General features: G+C 47.7%; 2 protein-coding genes across 8 annotated transcripts in view; both read right to left on the reverse strand.

Annotated features, from left to right (window-relative positions):
• Positions 1-5,611, reverse strand: part of WDFY1 (WD repeat and FYVE domain containing 1) — a 28,492-nt gene extending 22,881 nt beyond the window's left edge. The window contains exon 1 of the mRNA XM_068954996.1: positions 5,089-5,611. Coding sequence (XP_068811097.1) covers positions 5,089-5,225 — 137 coding nt within the window. The 5' untranslated portion in view covers positions 5,226-5,611. The remainder of the gene's footprint in view (positions 1-5,088) is intronic.
• An 8,686-nt stretch (positions 5,612-14,297) lies between these two features.
• SERPINE2 (serpin family E member 2) overlaps positions 14,298-17,109 on the reverse strand; it is a 56,271-nt gene continuing 53,459 nt past the window's right edge. For all 7 annotated transcript variants that reach the window (XM_068954988.1, XM_068954986.1, XM_068954991.1 and 4 more), the window contains 3 exons: positions 16,472-16,558; positions 15,855-15,938; positions 14,298-14,975 (listed from right to left, as the gene is read on the reverse strand). In XM_068954988.1, the coding sequence (XP_068811089.1) occupies positions 14,938-14,975; positions 15,855-15,938; positions 16,472-16,558 (209 nt within the window). In that variant the 3' untranslated portion in view covers positions 14,298-14,937. The remainder of the gene's footprint in view (positions 14,976-15,854; positions 15,939-16,471; positions 16,559-17,109) is intronic.

Consider the following 17,109-nt stretch of genomic DNA (forward strand, 5'->3'; position numbering starts at 1 on the left):
ACTCTGGTTTCTTTATTTAATGAACAGGCCTGCGATCAATACCTGAGAGAGCTGGCTACCACTCACCCTTCTTTAAGCATTCCTATTAAGGACCTAGGCAGACACAGGTTTGTTTGACAGCGGTCTCAGTAAGGATCTAAAATGGCAAAACCCATTAATGACCACTCGAATGGAAAAAACTTTTAATTTAAAGATAACTCAGATGAAGGTGGCAAGAGGAAGTAAAATAAGATAAAAAACAAAAAAGTCCCAAAATTCCAAGCTTCCCCAACACTCCTCAAGCAGAAGTTGTTTTCACTTAGAAAGTATGTACTTTCATAGAAGGGTCATTTACAGGGTTTTTTTTTTTCTTTTGAAGTAATATTAGACAACTTTAAACAATATGTACCATGGCTTTATGAATTCCTAAGGATTTTCATTGTTTCTCAATTGGCATTTCATTTACAGAGCAAGTAAGCACAAAACAGTCTGCTAAAGAGGAAAAAAAAAAAACCACACCACTGTGAGAACAGGGGCAGAAGGCCTTTCAGCGTTCCACCAGTATTTGTGGCTTGTCACATTTGCCTCTAGAAGTCAAACGCACAGGTCAGGGAGAAACAAGTGATAAAGATAACGTGCAAATCTAAACTTGTTACACTACAAACAGATATGCAAGTACTAAGCAGACATACGCCAGCTCCTGTTTTGAGACATGCATCTTCCTAACACCTTCAAATCACTAACAATTGCTTTCCTATCCGGAATCAGTGATTAACAATTGTTTTCCTAACAGGAGCAGAAGGCTACATTTTCCTGGCAGTCAAAATAAATCATAAGTATTTAGGCTGTCGTTGACTATGTTCCCAAAACAGCATTAGGAATCTGGTTTAACCACAGCGCAAGGCAAACCCAAGGACACAGCTTGCAATTGATGCTTTTTGTTGAATTTCTGCGCGCTACAGCATTCAGTTCGACTAATATTTAAGCTCCATAACTGAAAAAACTAATACTGCAACTTAAGAAGCAGTTCCAATGTGATAGCAGCTCCCAGAAGTCACAGAATATTAGTACTCAAGTACGCTAGGGACTCTAGAGATCACCTCAGCCCGGGGTAAATATTTTTCCATTATCTCACATTCAGGATCTTTTACATCAGTTTATTATCCCTCAGCAACCCCAACTACAGCTGGGAATCACTCGCCTTGCCTTAGTTACTTGTCTGCAGAGAACAAGGGTATTAATGCTAGGTACAGAGATCTGACTGTAGCACAGATTTGTGCAGCCCACACTGGACTATCTCAGATCTCAGAAAATACAGTCATTCTCAAACAGCTAGATCTAACTCACAGCTGGTACCTGAGCTGGCTAGCTACCTAGATTAGGAGGAACATACCGCAAGCAATTCCAAACATTTTCTTGGAGCCAGGGTCGCACAAGATGTCTGTAAGGCCACAGTTAACCATTTGAGCTAGATAAGTTCTGAGAAAGCTTTACAGATAGCAAGAGAGTTATGTGCTGAAAAATTAGACTTGGGAAGATGTACTGCTTACTCTTGCAGGCATTCTTGCCTCCTTTTTGACTTCAAATCTTCAAAAAGCTAAGTTTTTATTGGTATTTGGAGATCTACTATAGCATATTTTATACCATCAGAGAAAACAGATCAATCACTTCTCATTCTAGGAAACATTATTTACAGTAGAAAGAACTGTAATGACTTCAACAAGAGGGTAATCCACAGCATTCCTGGAGGATGTTTGTGCACCGATAACATTTTCCCTGCTGCTTAACTTGTAAACACATTCCTCTGACTGGTTATTACAAAATACTTGCTAGCATTACTTGCATTAAGTTTTAATCAGAAATACTTCAGCCTCACTCCGTTGGTATACCACTCAAAGGCATTGCATGCAGCAGCACTTTCACTTCCTGAGCTTTGCACTTTGCCTGGTGCTAGCACCATCATCAGTTATGCAGTACACCTACATCCCATTTTTAGGGGCAAACAGGAGACCAAGAAGTTTGATAACACGTTAAATTGTGGGTGAAGGATACGTGAGTGGGTAGGCTTTGATGTACTGTAGGAGGTACCTCAAATTAGAAGCAGTGCAATGCAACAGCTTCTGAACACAAAGATCTGAGTGCTTCCCATACTAAAGCAACAAGAGTTGCCTCAAGATTCAGTTGAAGTTTTTCTTTGAAACTTACACACGCCAAAGGTGGAGAATCGCCTCTGCTCTCCTTATGCAGTTCTGTATCTGACACCAAAATTTGCCCAGATAAAGACGCAGTTGTATCCTCAGCTCTTATCAAAGCAATCTAAGTATGCAGGCTGCTGACCTTCAGCATTAGGCTAACAGACCTTTTTAAGTTTCAACATTGGCATTGTCTGCTATAGGCCTTTTGCAAGCCCTCAGGTTAAAAAAAAAAAAAAAGGTTTGTTTGTACCATGAAATCCTGTTCGGATTTAACTGAGATACGAACTCTTAAAAATTCCCATTTCCTCTTCTCTCCCTTGGGAAGCATGTCAAAACAAACTGAACGCAAACACGCGAAGATTCAACCCACGCTACCATCCAAAAGAATAGCTTAAACCTGCACCATACTAAGACACCAGAACAATTGCACGTAAGGGGAAGAAGGGGAAGTAGCTCAGCCTCATCCAAAACTCATTATCCATGCACTACAGAAAATCACTTCCACAGCAAGGGAAGAGATAGACCGGGAACACCTTTCTGCCAAAGCCAACAACACACTTAACACATTCAGCGTCACTGCCTGCCGCCAGGCAGGTTTAACTACTCCCACGGCCCAACAAGGAGCAGCGTGTGCTGCTGCTTCAAAAGCGTCAGGATTTAAATCCTACTGGTTTTACATAGGGACAGCTACAACTGGAGGAAACCATTTACCTATTTACAAGGCAGGAAATTGCATTTTAAACCCTAAGAAACCCTACTACACTGCAGAATCAAGCTCTGAAGAGTGAGGTGCTGCTGCCTATGCTCTATGGTGTTACAAAATTCAGTGTGTAATGTTTCCCTTAATGTCCATCTTTCAGGGCACATATTGCACAGTATAATGCCACGCAGTTCAAGTACATTTAATAGCGTGATATCCAATTGCATAGTTTGGCAAGCGTGTTTGCCTTTTACCCTCAGCCCCTGCTGACATTAGGCTGAAGACATTCGGCAGGCACCCAAGACCTCAGCATGTGGGAAGTTTAGGAAAGAATACCGAGATAACCGTTCTGTAGGATAAGACTGAGAAGTTGATGGTATAATCCTAATACTTATGCTTTCTCAAGTCCAAGAGCTACCACTTAAGAGCACGTCTTTGAAGGACCACTATAACAGCCACCTACCCTCACGGCTGAAAAAAATATTTTTGAGAAATAGAAGCCTGAGTTTAGGAGCCCAAATCAAAGTGCTTCAAAAGAATTTTTCAAGTTCAGTTACAAATAACGTAAGGGAGGTCTTTACTCAAGCTTTATTCGAGCTTTTAGAATTAATTGATTAGCTTTTATTCCCACCCACAATAATTGATAGCTCACATAAGAATTAAGCATGTTAGTCTTCAAGGGGAAAAGGGGGGAGGGGTATTCAACTAGCTACTCAAGATAACTGTATTTAGTCTGTATTTTCACATAAGACTACAAGCAGAAACTACTTACTAAATCTCCATCCTGCCAAATTCAACTACTTCTACTGCCCATTTTATAGTAAATTCAACTAGCACTTGAAAACAAGTAATCCTTCCCATGCCAAGGAAAAATGCATTCTTATCTCTACACAGGAGGTGGACTTAGACTAACACTTTTCGGATTTCTCAGCAGTGCTGATAACCAGCTGCAAAGAGTGAGGCTGCAGCTTGACTTTTTTTTTTAAATATAAATTTTATGTTGCTAGGTCACCAAGTACAAGAAATACAATTGTGTGCTTACCTAATCTATACAGGAGCATGAGGACCCGTTCTATACAATTCCCCCCCCCCCCCCTTTAATACCAGCTACTGAAAGAGCAACAATATCTGGTAATCTTCATTCAAAGGAAGACAAGTTTACACTCTTCGCTTAAAGAAAAACAAAAAACAAAACAAAACAGAGCCTGAGCTAACAGCAAGCTTACAGAGTTTGGCATGTGCTGTTCCTAGCTGATGTATTTGCTTTTTTGGTCCAATTCTAAATGCCATAAAACCTCGTCCACCAGTTCAGATAACACCATGGCTCTGCTGGATTCCAACACTCATTATACCCCGTTTCTCATCAAGTCAGGCCTTTTAAATGGGGATTCTTGCAAAAATAAGCGCAAGTTCAGTTGAAAGAAGTTTTGCATTATAACAGAAAAAAACCTCTCCACCAAGTTACTTCTCAGCAAATGTATTTTCACACACTACTGTGATATCTAAGCAAGAGCTCTCAAGAGGGATCTCCCACAACTTTTCATGCTTAAAACCCACTTTTCACATCGCTTGCTGGAAATCCCAGATCTCACGGCTACACCGCGGACCGCTCCCCTCTCTCCCAGCCAGCAGCCCTCGGTGACACCTGCTTCCTCGCTTCCAGTTCCATTTGCTCCGAATAACTGCTTAGGGAGCATCTGCCCCGGAAGCGACGCGACCCAGCAGCGCTCAGGGCCAGGCCGAGGCTCTGAGGGCGTCTTCCCCCCCAGCCAGCGGTCACTGTCCTCAGCGGCCCGTCGCCACCCCTCCCTCCCCGGGCCGTTGCGGTGGGAGCCCCTGGGGGCCCGAGCCAGCAGCCGGGAGCTCCGGCCCTGCCCAGAGGCAGGGAGGGGAGGGAAGCGGGGTTCCCCGCCCGGATGGGGGGCGGCTGAGGGCAGAGGAAAACACCTTCCCCGCGTCCGTGCCGTCCCCGCGTCCTTCGGCAGGGGTTTGCCCAGCTGCTCCACAGAGGCTGGGCAACACGCGTGAGGCACAGCGGCTCCCCCCCCGCCAGCACCAGCCCCCCGCCGCCTTCCCCGCGGGCGGCCGCCCCGCTCCGCCGACAGGGCCGCGGGCCGAGCCCGGCGCGGCGGCTGCGGGCAGAGGCCTGCCGGCAGGACGGCAGCCTCCGGGGCTCTTCTTCGGGTTACTTCTCTTTTCCGCGCCGCCGCCCACCTGTCCTCGCTGGCGGTGATGACGCCGTCCTCCTTGGGGATGAGGAGAGCGGCGCTCACGACGTCCTGGTGCCCCTCGACCTTGCTGAGGAGCACGGGCCGGCTGCTCTGCGGCCGCGAGTGGATCTCCGCCGCCATCTTGCCGCGCGGCCCGGCCCGGCCCGGCGCCCATCAGCTGACGGGCGGCCGGCGCGGGGGGGAAGTCAGCCGCCCGCCCGTAACGCTACGTGTAGCGGCGCCACACGAACCGCAGTGCCTGGAGTGAAGCGCCCGCCCGGGCCCGGCCAGCTGCGCCGTGCCGTGCGGAGCGGCGGGGCCGCACTGACGTATTTTCTGGAGTAGAGCGTAGGCCCCGCCCCAGGGCCGTATTTCGTAGAAGAGCCGGGAACGCGGATCTAGCTTGGGGCGGGGGGAGAGCGGGGCCGGGGTCCGCAGGCAGGACCAGCCCTCCTGCCTGCCGCCGGCGGCCTGGGGCGCCGGGCCGGCACCGTGCGTGCGACGGGGAAACGCGTGCTTCCTCGGCTTCTGACACGCAGCTACCTCCTTGCGTTGGCCCTAGCGACAGAGCTCAGCCCGGGAAAAGCCTTACTGTTAAATATAGTTACTGCTGTTATTCTGCAGTCCTCGTGAGCCCCTCTCATTGTCCGTGCCCCAGCTGGACTGGTGCCACCATAAGGCAGCAAATAAAAGGATATTCCTGCTGGAAAAGTTAATGGAGGAATATGGACCGAGGAAGGATGTGTAGTCACTGGAAACGTAATAGCTAGGGTTTTTAATGTCTTTTAAACCACAACCAGCTGTAAGCCTTTATCCTTTAAGTTCTTAAGCATCTGGATTGCCCTGCTTATTTTTCACATGCATTAGGCATGATGACATTCTCCACAAATTTAGCTGATCAACAGTAGAGTTCCTCTCTCCATCTCCGAGCTGTTTTTTGGTAATTGCTGGTGACAATTCTGCTGGCGGCGCTCACGCCTCTGAGCCCAGTCCTGAGCCAAAGCCCTTGTCCCTGGGATCAGCTAGGGGCTGTTGGAGAGGTTACCAGAGTTTTACGTCTGCATGAGCTGTTTCTCACCAAACGTACGCAGGGGAGGAGAAGGAGATACGCAGCTTGTATCTAACTGCTTGGAGGTTAAAGCGTGTGGGAGAAGCAGGCTTCGTTTCTGCCCCTGCCCGGCAAGGCTTTGCCGGCATCTTCCACTCACGTATTCTTAGCCAGAGATTAGGTGGAAGGATGTGGGTGAAGGTCTCAGATACTCCCATAAAAGCTGTTCTGTCTGCACAGAATAATTAATAAAACAATAATAAACAATATTTAAATAGGGCTGTGCCTCGATATAACCAACACAGATGCTAAACTTACTTGAAAGGAATTTTATCTGCCTTACTGGATTTCCCAGCTATTTGCTGGACAGCAAAAGAAACAGACAAAGGAAGAATGGGTTCAGCTGGCCTTTTTTAAAAGACTTGTGGTTAAATATGGTCTGCTTTGTCTTCAGCTTTTCCCGGTTTCCTAATCTTTCCTCCATTTTTCTGGACGCCATCTCTCCCCCACCCTTCTTTCCTCCTCAATTCTGCCAACTCCTTCATTTGATTCTTGACTGTGTTACTGTGTTTATCTTTCTCCCCTTGTCTTCCTGCCAACTCCTAACCTTATAGCATGCTTTTTTTTCCTCTCCATTTCTTATTTTTTAAATTAAAACCTATTTTTCCATCTCCCTGTTTGCATTTCTCTCTCCCCCACTTCTGTGATGAGGCCAAGCAACGAGTGACCCCTAGGCTGTGTCTCAGCCCTACCTTACCTTGTGTCTCCTATGACAAAGTCCTGGAGGAGCTCAGCTGTAAGACAAGAGTGGTGAGCTAAGGTCCTTTAACAAGAGAGTGACTACATTCACTTCCTCCGGGGTTTGCATAACTCTGTACCCGGGCTTCAAAAAGAAGAGGTTGTACAAGGACGCAGGGAGGAAGCAGGTTCTTCCAAAAGGAGCGACCCTTGGAGCAAAGCTTCCCAGCGCCTCAAAGGGATGCAGGTGCTGGATCCCCTTTGACTCAGAGGAGTTAAAACATCTACCTCCTCTGCCGGAGCGCAGCCTCCACACCTAGAGCCTTTATCCTTGCTGTACCTTTCGAGGCGCTTTGGGCTTTCTCCCAGTGCTTTACTGCTCAATACCTGTTTCAGAAGCTGAGATTCAGTAAAGGGCAGAGGCACAAGCTCAACACACTGCAGCTCAGGGGTGCTGCCTGCATATAAATGCATTTGTGTGAGAGCAGCTGTAACCACTTGCCGGTTCCTGGCATCAGGATTAGCTTTACCAGAAGCTCCACTGAAAAGCTAAACAGTTTCTTGGGTAACACACTGGCCTTTAACATTGTGAATCTGGTCTGGCTCCCTTTTGTAGGGGTGGACCTGGTGGGCAGCAGTCTGGCTTCGTCACGAAAAGAAGGAATATTACTCCAGACAGAGCCAGATATACCCTAGACAGATTTGTTAGATCCAGTCTAACAAATTGGCCCATTACAGACAAGTAAAATACATGGCAGAGCCAGCTGCAAAAACACAAAATTTCAAGCCTTGATTGTGTTTGCTGTGCAAGGTTTCCCTGCGCTGGCAAACAGTGGTACAGTGCTTAGCCCAGTGGACATACACGCAATCAGAAATGATAATTCCCTCATTAACCAAGCAGCCAACAAAAGGCACCTTGTTGCTCAGCGCTCTCTCTTCTTCGCCCAGACTCGTACCGCTTGCCTGCCTCTTCCTCTTTTCTCTTTAAATCTGACCTGCCTAGCTCACAGCATTTGTCGGAAAATCAAACTCCGGCTCTTTCCCCAAAGACGAGGCGAGACGGGAGTGCTCTCGCCGCGCGAGACCTCCGCAGCAGGGACCCCTCCGTATGAACTTTCAGCTCCTGCGTGGCACACGCAGAGGGCAATGTTTTCAAGAGCAGCCATCCTAACGCTGTATTGGGTGACTGGTGGGCACAAGCCCTCTGCACGCAGAAAGCCTTCCCGCCCCAAGCCTGCCGCTCGCGCCACCCACCGCCTCTGCCCGCGCTCTCGGCCCCGGCCGGCCTCCAGCTGGGTCTCCCCGGCCTCCTCGGACCGCGGCGTGCTGCGGTGCAGCCCTGCCGCTGCAGGGCCCCTCGGCTCCTCGCCCAGGGCGGGCTGAGCCCTGCCGCGGCCGCGCTCGCTGCCTGGTCGCACCGGGAGCTGCCGGAGCCGGGCAGGGGCGAGAGCTGCTGCACCTCAGCCCGCCGTTACCGGCCTCGGCGCAGACGCGGGTTGCCTGACGGTACATCCGTCTCCTTCTAGCAGCCCTGCCGTCTCCTAAGCCCTCCCACGGGCAGGGAGTATGGAAAACCCCCCCCCCCCCGCCTCGTCTCCTAGGGCCTGCTACGGTCCCAAAACGCAGCGCCGTCGTTTCTCGCCTCCCTGTCCTCTCCATCCCACCTCTGCTCCACAGCTCCCGCGGCCACAGAGGTAAGGGTAGTTTCGAGGAGGGTCGCCCCGGTAAGTGACGCCACGGCCGCGTGACGCCTTGCGCTGAGGCGGCGTGAAGACCTGCTCCTTCACCTTGGTCACAAACGCCAGCTCTTTTCCTGCAGCTGAAATCCAGCAAATGCAGGTTTTTTTGCCACTGGTACCCGTTCCCTGAGCTGCTCGCGCTCGCGTCGCGATGCGACATCAATCCGGTCCGCTGCAGCTCCTCCTCGCGTGCCTCTGCCGGCCCGGGGAGCGCAGCCCCGCACCTTCCCTCTCCTGCCCCGGGCAGCCCGGCGCCCTCCCTGCTGGTTTGCGGTGAGGGGCAGAGGAAGCGACCGGCCTTCCCGCGCCCTTTTAATAGACCAGGAGCCACGGCCCGGGTTACCACCCCGCAGCTTCCCCCCCCGGGCCTGTTCAGCCGGACATCGCGAGCCTACAGCCGGCCACCGGGCGCCAGCGACAACGCGACCGGACGGCACAGGACGCCCCAGCGCGGGGGCTGCCCCCCGTCCCGCGGGCGCCAACGCGGGCACCGCTCGAGCCCCGGCAGCGGGCGAGGGCTTTCCCGGAGACGGCAGGGCGACAGGCCCCCGAGCCCCGGCCGGCCTCGGCTCTGAAAATCACCTCCCTTTCCCGCGCCCCCAGCTCCTGCTAAGAGCGGGAGCCGAAAGAGCAAGTCGGGGGGCGGCGCGCTCCCTTCCTGCAGGAAGGGGAGGTGCGGCTCCGGCTCCAACGGATGCTGTAACTCCATTTTCAGGAAAAAAGGCCTTTTTATTGCAGATTTTACACGCGGCCGCGCGTTCAGACTGGGGCCGCAGGAGGGTGCTGTGATCACACCCAGCTTGCGCGGGGGACCCCCGGCACCAGGGCCCGCGAAACGCAGCAGCTCCCGCTGAAACACCGCCACGTAGGAGAGGCCAGCAAAGCAGGCGTTTCACCGGTCTGGCCTCTCTACTTTGACCCCGGCTCTTTGAGGACGTTTCTAAGAGCTTCTGATAAAAGAGACGGGGCAAAACTACTCAAATTCCATCAACACCCTGAGCCCCCCGGCGGGCACCCTCCTCCTCCCCTTCACCAGCGGCATCGCCCTTCCCATGCCCCATCCGCTGTCGGTTCAGATCCGTACACGGCCGGCGCAAGGTATCCTGGAAGCGAGACAAACGTTCGCCGTGGACCGAGGGGACGCACCCAGCCCTTTCGTGGCGTGGCCTGCCCTTCGGTCTGGGCAACGTGGCTCACAGCTATCGCAATTAACTGATGCTCACGGGCTCCGGGTGCTCAGCGCCACCAGGGAAAGCCCTCTGACGCTCTCGCCTGTTGTGCGGTCACCTTCCAGGAGCTGCTACGCTTAACCCTAAGAGATGCCGTGGGCTCAGCGGCTGGGAGGTGCTCTGGGAAGGTAATCCCCCGGGACTCAGGGCTAACTGTACACTGAAGGCACATGGGAAAAAGAAATGCCTACATGTTAATACACATGCATGTTACATACATTCCAGATAGGGTCCGGTCTTCTCGCCTGGCACAAAGTTATCCCCCTTGGCCTTGAAAGTAAAAATGGCTTCGTTGGGAGCTTCAGTGTGACACAGGCTAGAAGGCAGCACAGCACCGTGATAGCTGTGTTACCGTGAGCTAGCAGTATCCACCCAACACAACCCTCTGTCCCCACTGCACAGAAAAGCATCATTAGTTAAGAACCTGTAGAAAATCAGAACCCAGTAAGTGAATGGTGCCCATTTGGTCATAACAATAGCCCAGGAAACTGAGAGCAAAGAGGTCTGCATGCTGCCATCAGCTTTAGCACCAGCATCCAGGAGGGGTACAGGGATTGTATCCACCTCTGCTTTTACCTTCGGGTCTTCCTTACCTGCCTTTGGGTAGAGGCTTGTCTCCTTCTGGCTGTCATATCCAGTAGGATATGGCTATCTAACATAGGTCAGCAGGAACTCCCCAGACAGGTTTCAACAATTTGTTTATTTAGGAGCATTACTAATACACAGTTTAAACTGATAGGACTAGACTTAAGGCCTAAAGAGCTTAAGGACAGTTTTTAGAACTCTGCTTTCAAGAGGCATTTTATTTTCATGTTTTTCATCACTGCCGGGAGGCAGTGCAGCACGGTTTCTGAAGGAGAGGTTGCTGTCAGAAGTGGGCTGCCAGCAGGGAATTCAGTGTGACGTCAAAGGACTAACAGCAATTACTCCTGTACATAGGCTAAAGAATCTGGCCCCTCACTACCCTCCCTGCTCCAAACTTTGCCCATGGGCACAGTATGCCCACTGCCAGCACCTCCAGCACACACTAGGTCTGAAAGCTACACATTAACGAAACGTGGAAGCTGTGAAAGAAAGGCAGGCTTCTCAGAGCTCTCTGAAGCTATGAAAAACTGTTGAGACAATTTAGCAGACAAATAGCCAGCTATTTTTCTCCCCATAATTATTTTATTAAATAGCCACTTTCTTCATTACAAATCTGCTTTAGGAATTTCCCAGCAACTTCTAACACCCCCTTCCTTCCTTCCTAGCGTCCAGGCTAAAAGTACTGTAGCCACAGGCATTTTCCATGATCATTCCCTGCCCAAGGGCTTCATTCTGCTATTGCTGAAGAGTCAGATACTAACAGTCTGAGCTTTGCATCCTTTGTGAACTCCCTTGAGATGTATTATCTCCACTTCCAACAGTGGGGAAACTGAGGCATGCCTAGGGAAAGCAGCTGATTACAGGAGGCCAGCAGCAGACTGAGAACAGAAACGGGATCGAAGCTGCAGTTCCGTGCTCCTTCCATGAGGTTTCGCTCCTGCCTGAAGTTACAAACGCACCATTGAGTTATGAGCCTTCTACAAAGACCTTTACATGTTCGGTCTCACTGTTGCTCCCCCGCAGCACACAGCCCCAGGCAGGCTCCATCAGGGTATGCAGGCCTGCACAGCGGCGCCGATTTCATCGCTGTGCCTGTACTTCTCCAACAGTGCTTGTCCTCAGGAACGGTGCTGGGCTACATGCAGCACAGGGCTCTGGGGCCTAAAAATATCTACAGTTTTTAGTGCAGTGAAGATAAAGTCCAATTATGAAGGAGCTAGGAATAGCAGAGGAATAAACAGAAGGCGCCCAAGCAGCGTTCGCCTTAGACTTGATATTCTTAATGACAACAACATTAATAGATAGCTTCTGAATATTGCAGTCAGATTCCCCCAGACCTTTGAAAACTAGCTAATTAACTGTTGCACTAAGGGTTAATAAGACTACAGTAATCACAAGCCCAACGCTAATACATCAAGCTGAACTCTAGTTGCTCTGTCAAGCAGGACTGGAAATTTGATATCAATCAACTCCCAGAACTGAAGCTTTGTGCTTTCTGGATGAGCACAGGCACAGATGGGAGGGGGTCATGCTGTAAAAACCACCAACTTTTCAGTAGCTATTCTAACCTCCTTCCTAGCCTCTTATTCTTATTTCCCTCACTGAGACCTCCTTTACCTAGTTGACAGGTAAATGCTATCAGCATCCTAATTCAAACTCTTATTAAACCTTTCCATGGCCAGCACTGAGAGTTACTGTTTGAGAGTGTCAGAAATGGTAGAGCTGAAAGAACATTCTTCTGAGCTGTGACATGTTTCACCCAGGTACTCCTGAGTCTTGAAGCACACAAGTAGCTGGTATGTGTGACATTTCCCATCAGTTTGTTCAGGGCTCAGCTCTGACAGGTAAATCCTGGCCCCCATCAGGGGGAAATAAGCCTGCTCACACTTGCAACAGCCTGCTTTGCATTGCCCAGCTTCAGCCTGGCTGGGGGAAGAATAAACCAGACAGCCAACCACAGAGTAATTTCAGTGTTTCAGGCAGTCATCTCATTTTGAGAAGTTGTTGCTGGACTAACAGAAGGGACAGACAGTTGTTTACAGAGAACCAATATTAAGGTACATTGAAAACTTAGAAGTCATTGCATTTTTTCCCCTCCAAATCCAATTCTGAGCCTGCTTGCTACACAGAACACATTGCTTCTGTGTGCAAACACGAGGGGAGCTCAGTTCAACTGCCAAGACCTTCACTGTTGATATTCCTGGGGAGAATTCGACAGAAGCAACTAGAAAATTCTCATATCCAGATGTCACTGATATCAAAATAGCAATACTGCTGAAGGCCCTGAAGTGCCTTACAATCCTGCTGTGCCTCAGAGTCCCAAGAAGGAAGCATCCTGCACCCCAGCAGTCACTTCTCACTCTGGGGAGAGCTGTGCATCATGACACCAAGCAAGTGCTTTCTGCAGTCCAGCTCAGGCCCTGGCTATACAGTTTCTATGAAGGAGCATTTCTCAGTTATTTTAGCAGGGAAAAACTGCACCCAAGCTAGATGCAAAACAAACCAATGCCAGTGTTGCTATAATTATGCAATGCTCAAGTCTTCTGTTATTACTTTCACTCCTTACCTCCGTGAGATGCAGCAAGCTGAAGCCAAGCCTCGGTAGCCTGGAGAACTACTCAGCACCAGAATCTTTAGCAAGATCAGTCACATAGTGTGTGATGCAGGCAGCAAAATTAAGCTCCGTCTCCTTGACAGGATACAGGAACAAGATCAGGCAAGTTTTCCCATTCACCTCCTTGGAGTTAACCATGCAGGAGACCCAGCTCTGAGCATGCATTACCGCCACAAGAGACTGGCAGGAACGCTTTTCTCTCAGCTTGTGAGGATTTGGGGATAGGCACCTAATACAACCCATGAGAAGACAGCTAGCCAGATATTGTTCTTGATGCTTGGAGTATCAGAGTTAAGGAATCCAAGACATCTCATAAACATCAAGGAAGCTGCTTCCTCAAAAAAAAAAAAAAAAGCAAAAAACCTAGAACAGAAAGGCCACCCCCAAACAAAAGACTCAGAAAGCCAGGAGCTCAAACCAAATACTCTTGCTCTGTGAGGTGCTGTGTCTTTTTTTGTTTGTTTAAAAAAAAGTTACCCACACCCATTCTTAGAGTTGGCACCTGCAATACATTACCTGCAACTGCATATTCCAAGATCATCATCTTAATTTTCCTGGGTTACTACTGGTCATCCCAACATGTGAGTGTCTTCTGCTAGAAGCTGTTTCACTTAGAAGCCTTTGTTCTTACCTGACGGAGAGGCCCAACTCTCATTCATCCTCCAACTTGTGGATATATGCAACAATCACCTACTTAAACCAGTGCTAAGTCTGAAATGCTGTAGGAATTTCTCCCCACAGAATACAAGTTAGCTCACTGACTGTTAAGGGAGGGAGATAATAGGAGAGAGCTGCTTTTTCATCCAATCCCTAGGTTGCCACAAGAACAGCACAATATGCTTCCAAATAGAGAACCATCTGTGATGAGCCAAACTGATTTAGTGCTTCTCCTTTGAAGGGTTTGCATTCATGCGAGTCCTGCACGAAGTAGGAGACATACAAATAAATATATAAGCTACATCACAGGAAGTACAAGGAAAGGCCCAACAAGAACACTTAGGTGTTCTTACTTGGCACTTTTAGCAGCAACTTGGACACAGCAGATAAAGAGTTTGGTCTGCAGACAGTTAAGCTATGGATAACTCATCCAGAGCAGGAATGATTTAGGTAGAGGGTAATCACCAGCAGGCCATGAAAAAAAAAAAAAAAAAGAAAAATGAAAGAAAGGCTTTCTTTCAATTTAGAAGAAAGTTTCAAGCAAGTGCTTCACAGGGATCTGCCCCAAACACCTTTCAGCAATTCACTATGATCCACAACATGGACCATTCGTAATGCAGTTTTATTTTTCCTTTGTACAAAAACAAATATAAAATTTAAATCCAATAGAAAGTGTATACTAGCAATGACAAGTTTACATTACAATAAGACAGGACAATGCGATGTCTATCTAACACCACATTAGTTAAAACTCTCAGCAATGCATGCACTATATAAAATAAAAATTGCTAGAACTTTTAATCTATTTCTATCAAGAATAGCCAGGTACCAAGATACTCAAGAACCAAAAGTAATCTTGATAGGTAATATCTACAAAATTAATCCTTTTCCACACACAAGAAACAACCAACATTAATAGGAACGTTTACCATTCTTTGTTAAAATCTTCTCACAAAAGCCATACGTAAAATTCTTAGTAGATACAGAAAAAGCTCAAAAAGCTTGTTAGCATAGGTAACCATTCAGTAGTTTAAAGACTTTTTAGACATTTTGAAAAGATATTGTAGTTTTCAAACTGTATTTCTGCCACAAAGCCAGAACTACGTCGACTCCTTTTTCAAAACCTAGTCAGTGGTTAAAAACTAGTTCTTGAGTGAAGTCAGAAAGTAGCGTACAAAATATTTAAACAGGACAGGGATGTGTCACATGAATGTTTACTTCTTGAAGAAAGTCTATTCCACATTCAAGGCTTGTTTATTTGTCCCATAAACAAGATTGTACCTGAGGGGTAAAATGAAAACAAGGATTACCACACAGACTGTAAATACAGTTAAGCTTCTCCATGAAAGTGTAAGGTTTAGAGAGCACAGCCCAAGCCACCGTGTCAGTCCTGCCTAGCCTTCCTGGAGTTCGTTAGTGCTGATTGGGCAGCAGAGCAGCAGTGCACAGGGGACTAGGAGCAGAGAAGCATGCATTCGGGGAGGCGGCCAGCTCATCGTATTTCCAGCCAGAGACAGAGTGCTTTTGATGCTCTGCAGAGTCTCAGAATGGGGGCTGCTGCCAGGAGCCTACTCTTCCCCCAGTACTGGCAGCTGCAGCTTATTCCCCAGTGACTAGCATATCTATTATCCAGATGTCAATGCAAGAAGTAGACGAACTATTCAACATAACTGGGTCTCACTCCAAGAGAGACAATCCATACTGCAAAGGACCGTAACCATGTTTGGACACACGCACGTGCTCACGACAGGCTGGGGCAACACCCCGGAACTGAAGTCCCTGTTTGCCCTAACACTATTTTATTGTCTTTCAGAAAGACAGCTTCTATCCACTAATTCACCATCAGCAGCATGAGGGTTAATTCCCATTTCCTTTCTGCTCAGGGGCACTACAAGAATTAAAATTTGTGTTCTTCTGTACCCATGATCTTTCCATGCTGGCTTATGTAATCTCCTAATTTGGTAGCCAAAACTTTTATTCTTCCCTGTTCCGAGCTGTATCCAAAAGAAAATAATCTGGTTCTAAGGCATAAAAAAATATACTTTCTAAAAGCAACAGTTATTCAGTAACTTCAGGCTTCTCATTTGGGAATTCTTTTGGCTCTATCACATAGCTCATACTCAATTTCTATACAAAACAATACACAGAAATACTGCTTACCTGTAGGATTGTGCCGGATGAAAAATACAAATGGCCTGTCTACTATGAACCAAGGAGGAGACGACCTGGCTATTAAAATTGCAGCTTGCAAGAAAGATAAGATTTGAAGTTAGACAAAGAAAGTGCCCCAACAGATTATACACTATCAAAGTGAAGTTCCCTGATGTATATTAGAACTTTGAATAGAAGTGTTTATCTTTGTATAGATAAACAGCTAAAATGTACCCATCTGACACACTTAAAGCAACACAGGTCACATTTTATTCCCACAGGAACCATAAAGAAAAGCCATAGCCACAAAACGCTGGAAGGAAGTCCTGAGTTGTCACACTTAAGGGAGGTAGCAGCTTACTCCTCTTCCCCTCCCCTTAGTAGCCTAAAGAGTTTTATTGGTAGCCACTCTTCTAAACCTGTTTTTGCTTGCTAGAAGATGCCAAACAGATCGATCAAGATTGTTGTAATTTCTCAAGAATATCAAAATTTGCCATTAAATTCCCCAACTGATCTGAGTTGAAATAAGATCCTGCAATGGTCTCCAAGTAGGCTATTTTTGCTTAGTGGTATAACCTTCTAATACAGTTATTCTGAAATTAGCAACTGGCAGTATAGTTGCTTACTTGTTGCTGCAGAAGCTTTGGTTCCATCTTCACTAACTTCAATTTTTGTCTTTTGCAGAACATGAGATACATGAAGACCTTCTGTTCCTGAAAAACCCAAAGAGAACAGCACTTTCAGTCAAATGAACAGTTAGAGCACCTTGTAGCTAGCAGAACTACACAGCTAAGAATAATACAAGTGGTACAATTCTGCTAAAACCCTGAACTTGCAATGAAGAGCTTTATTAGTAGTGTTCTTGGAATATAGTCAAGTTTATAACTACAAAAAAGGGGGGAAAAAGCAAGCTATTTTACTCCCTTCTGCCCATTTATTAGTTTTTCCTTAATGGTCTAAATTTCAAGTATCCAGTTACATGTAGTTTTAATTACAGAGTTACTGAAAGCATATTCTATATGAATTTAAGTTACACTCCCATTTATCTCATTGCTGGGGGAAAGGGGACAGGAACCACACTGAGCAAAACGTTTTGCTTTCAATTAACACACAAGAATTTATTCTCAAATTACACGTTAGCCAGTATGAGGTGGGCTTTTTTCATTAGATCTCTGTAGAGGCTGATCAGAAATTTCACAGAGGCAGAGAGCCGAGGTAAGAAAATTTCATTTCCGAGCCAAGAGCTTGCAAACACCCCATTTTT

This window comes from Struthio camelus, chromosome 9 (genome assembly GCF_040807025.1).
Source record: "Struthio camelus isolate bStrCam1 chromosome 9, bStrCam1.hap1, whole genome shotgun sequence".
Classification (NCBI taxonomy): domain Eukaryota; kingdom Metazoa; phylum Chordata; class Aves; order Struthioniformes; family Struthionidae; genus Struthio; species Struthio camelus.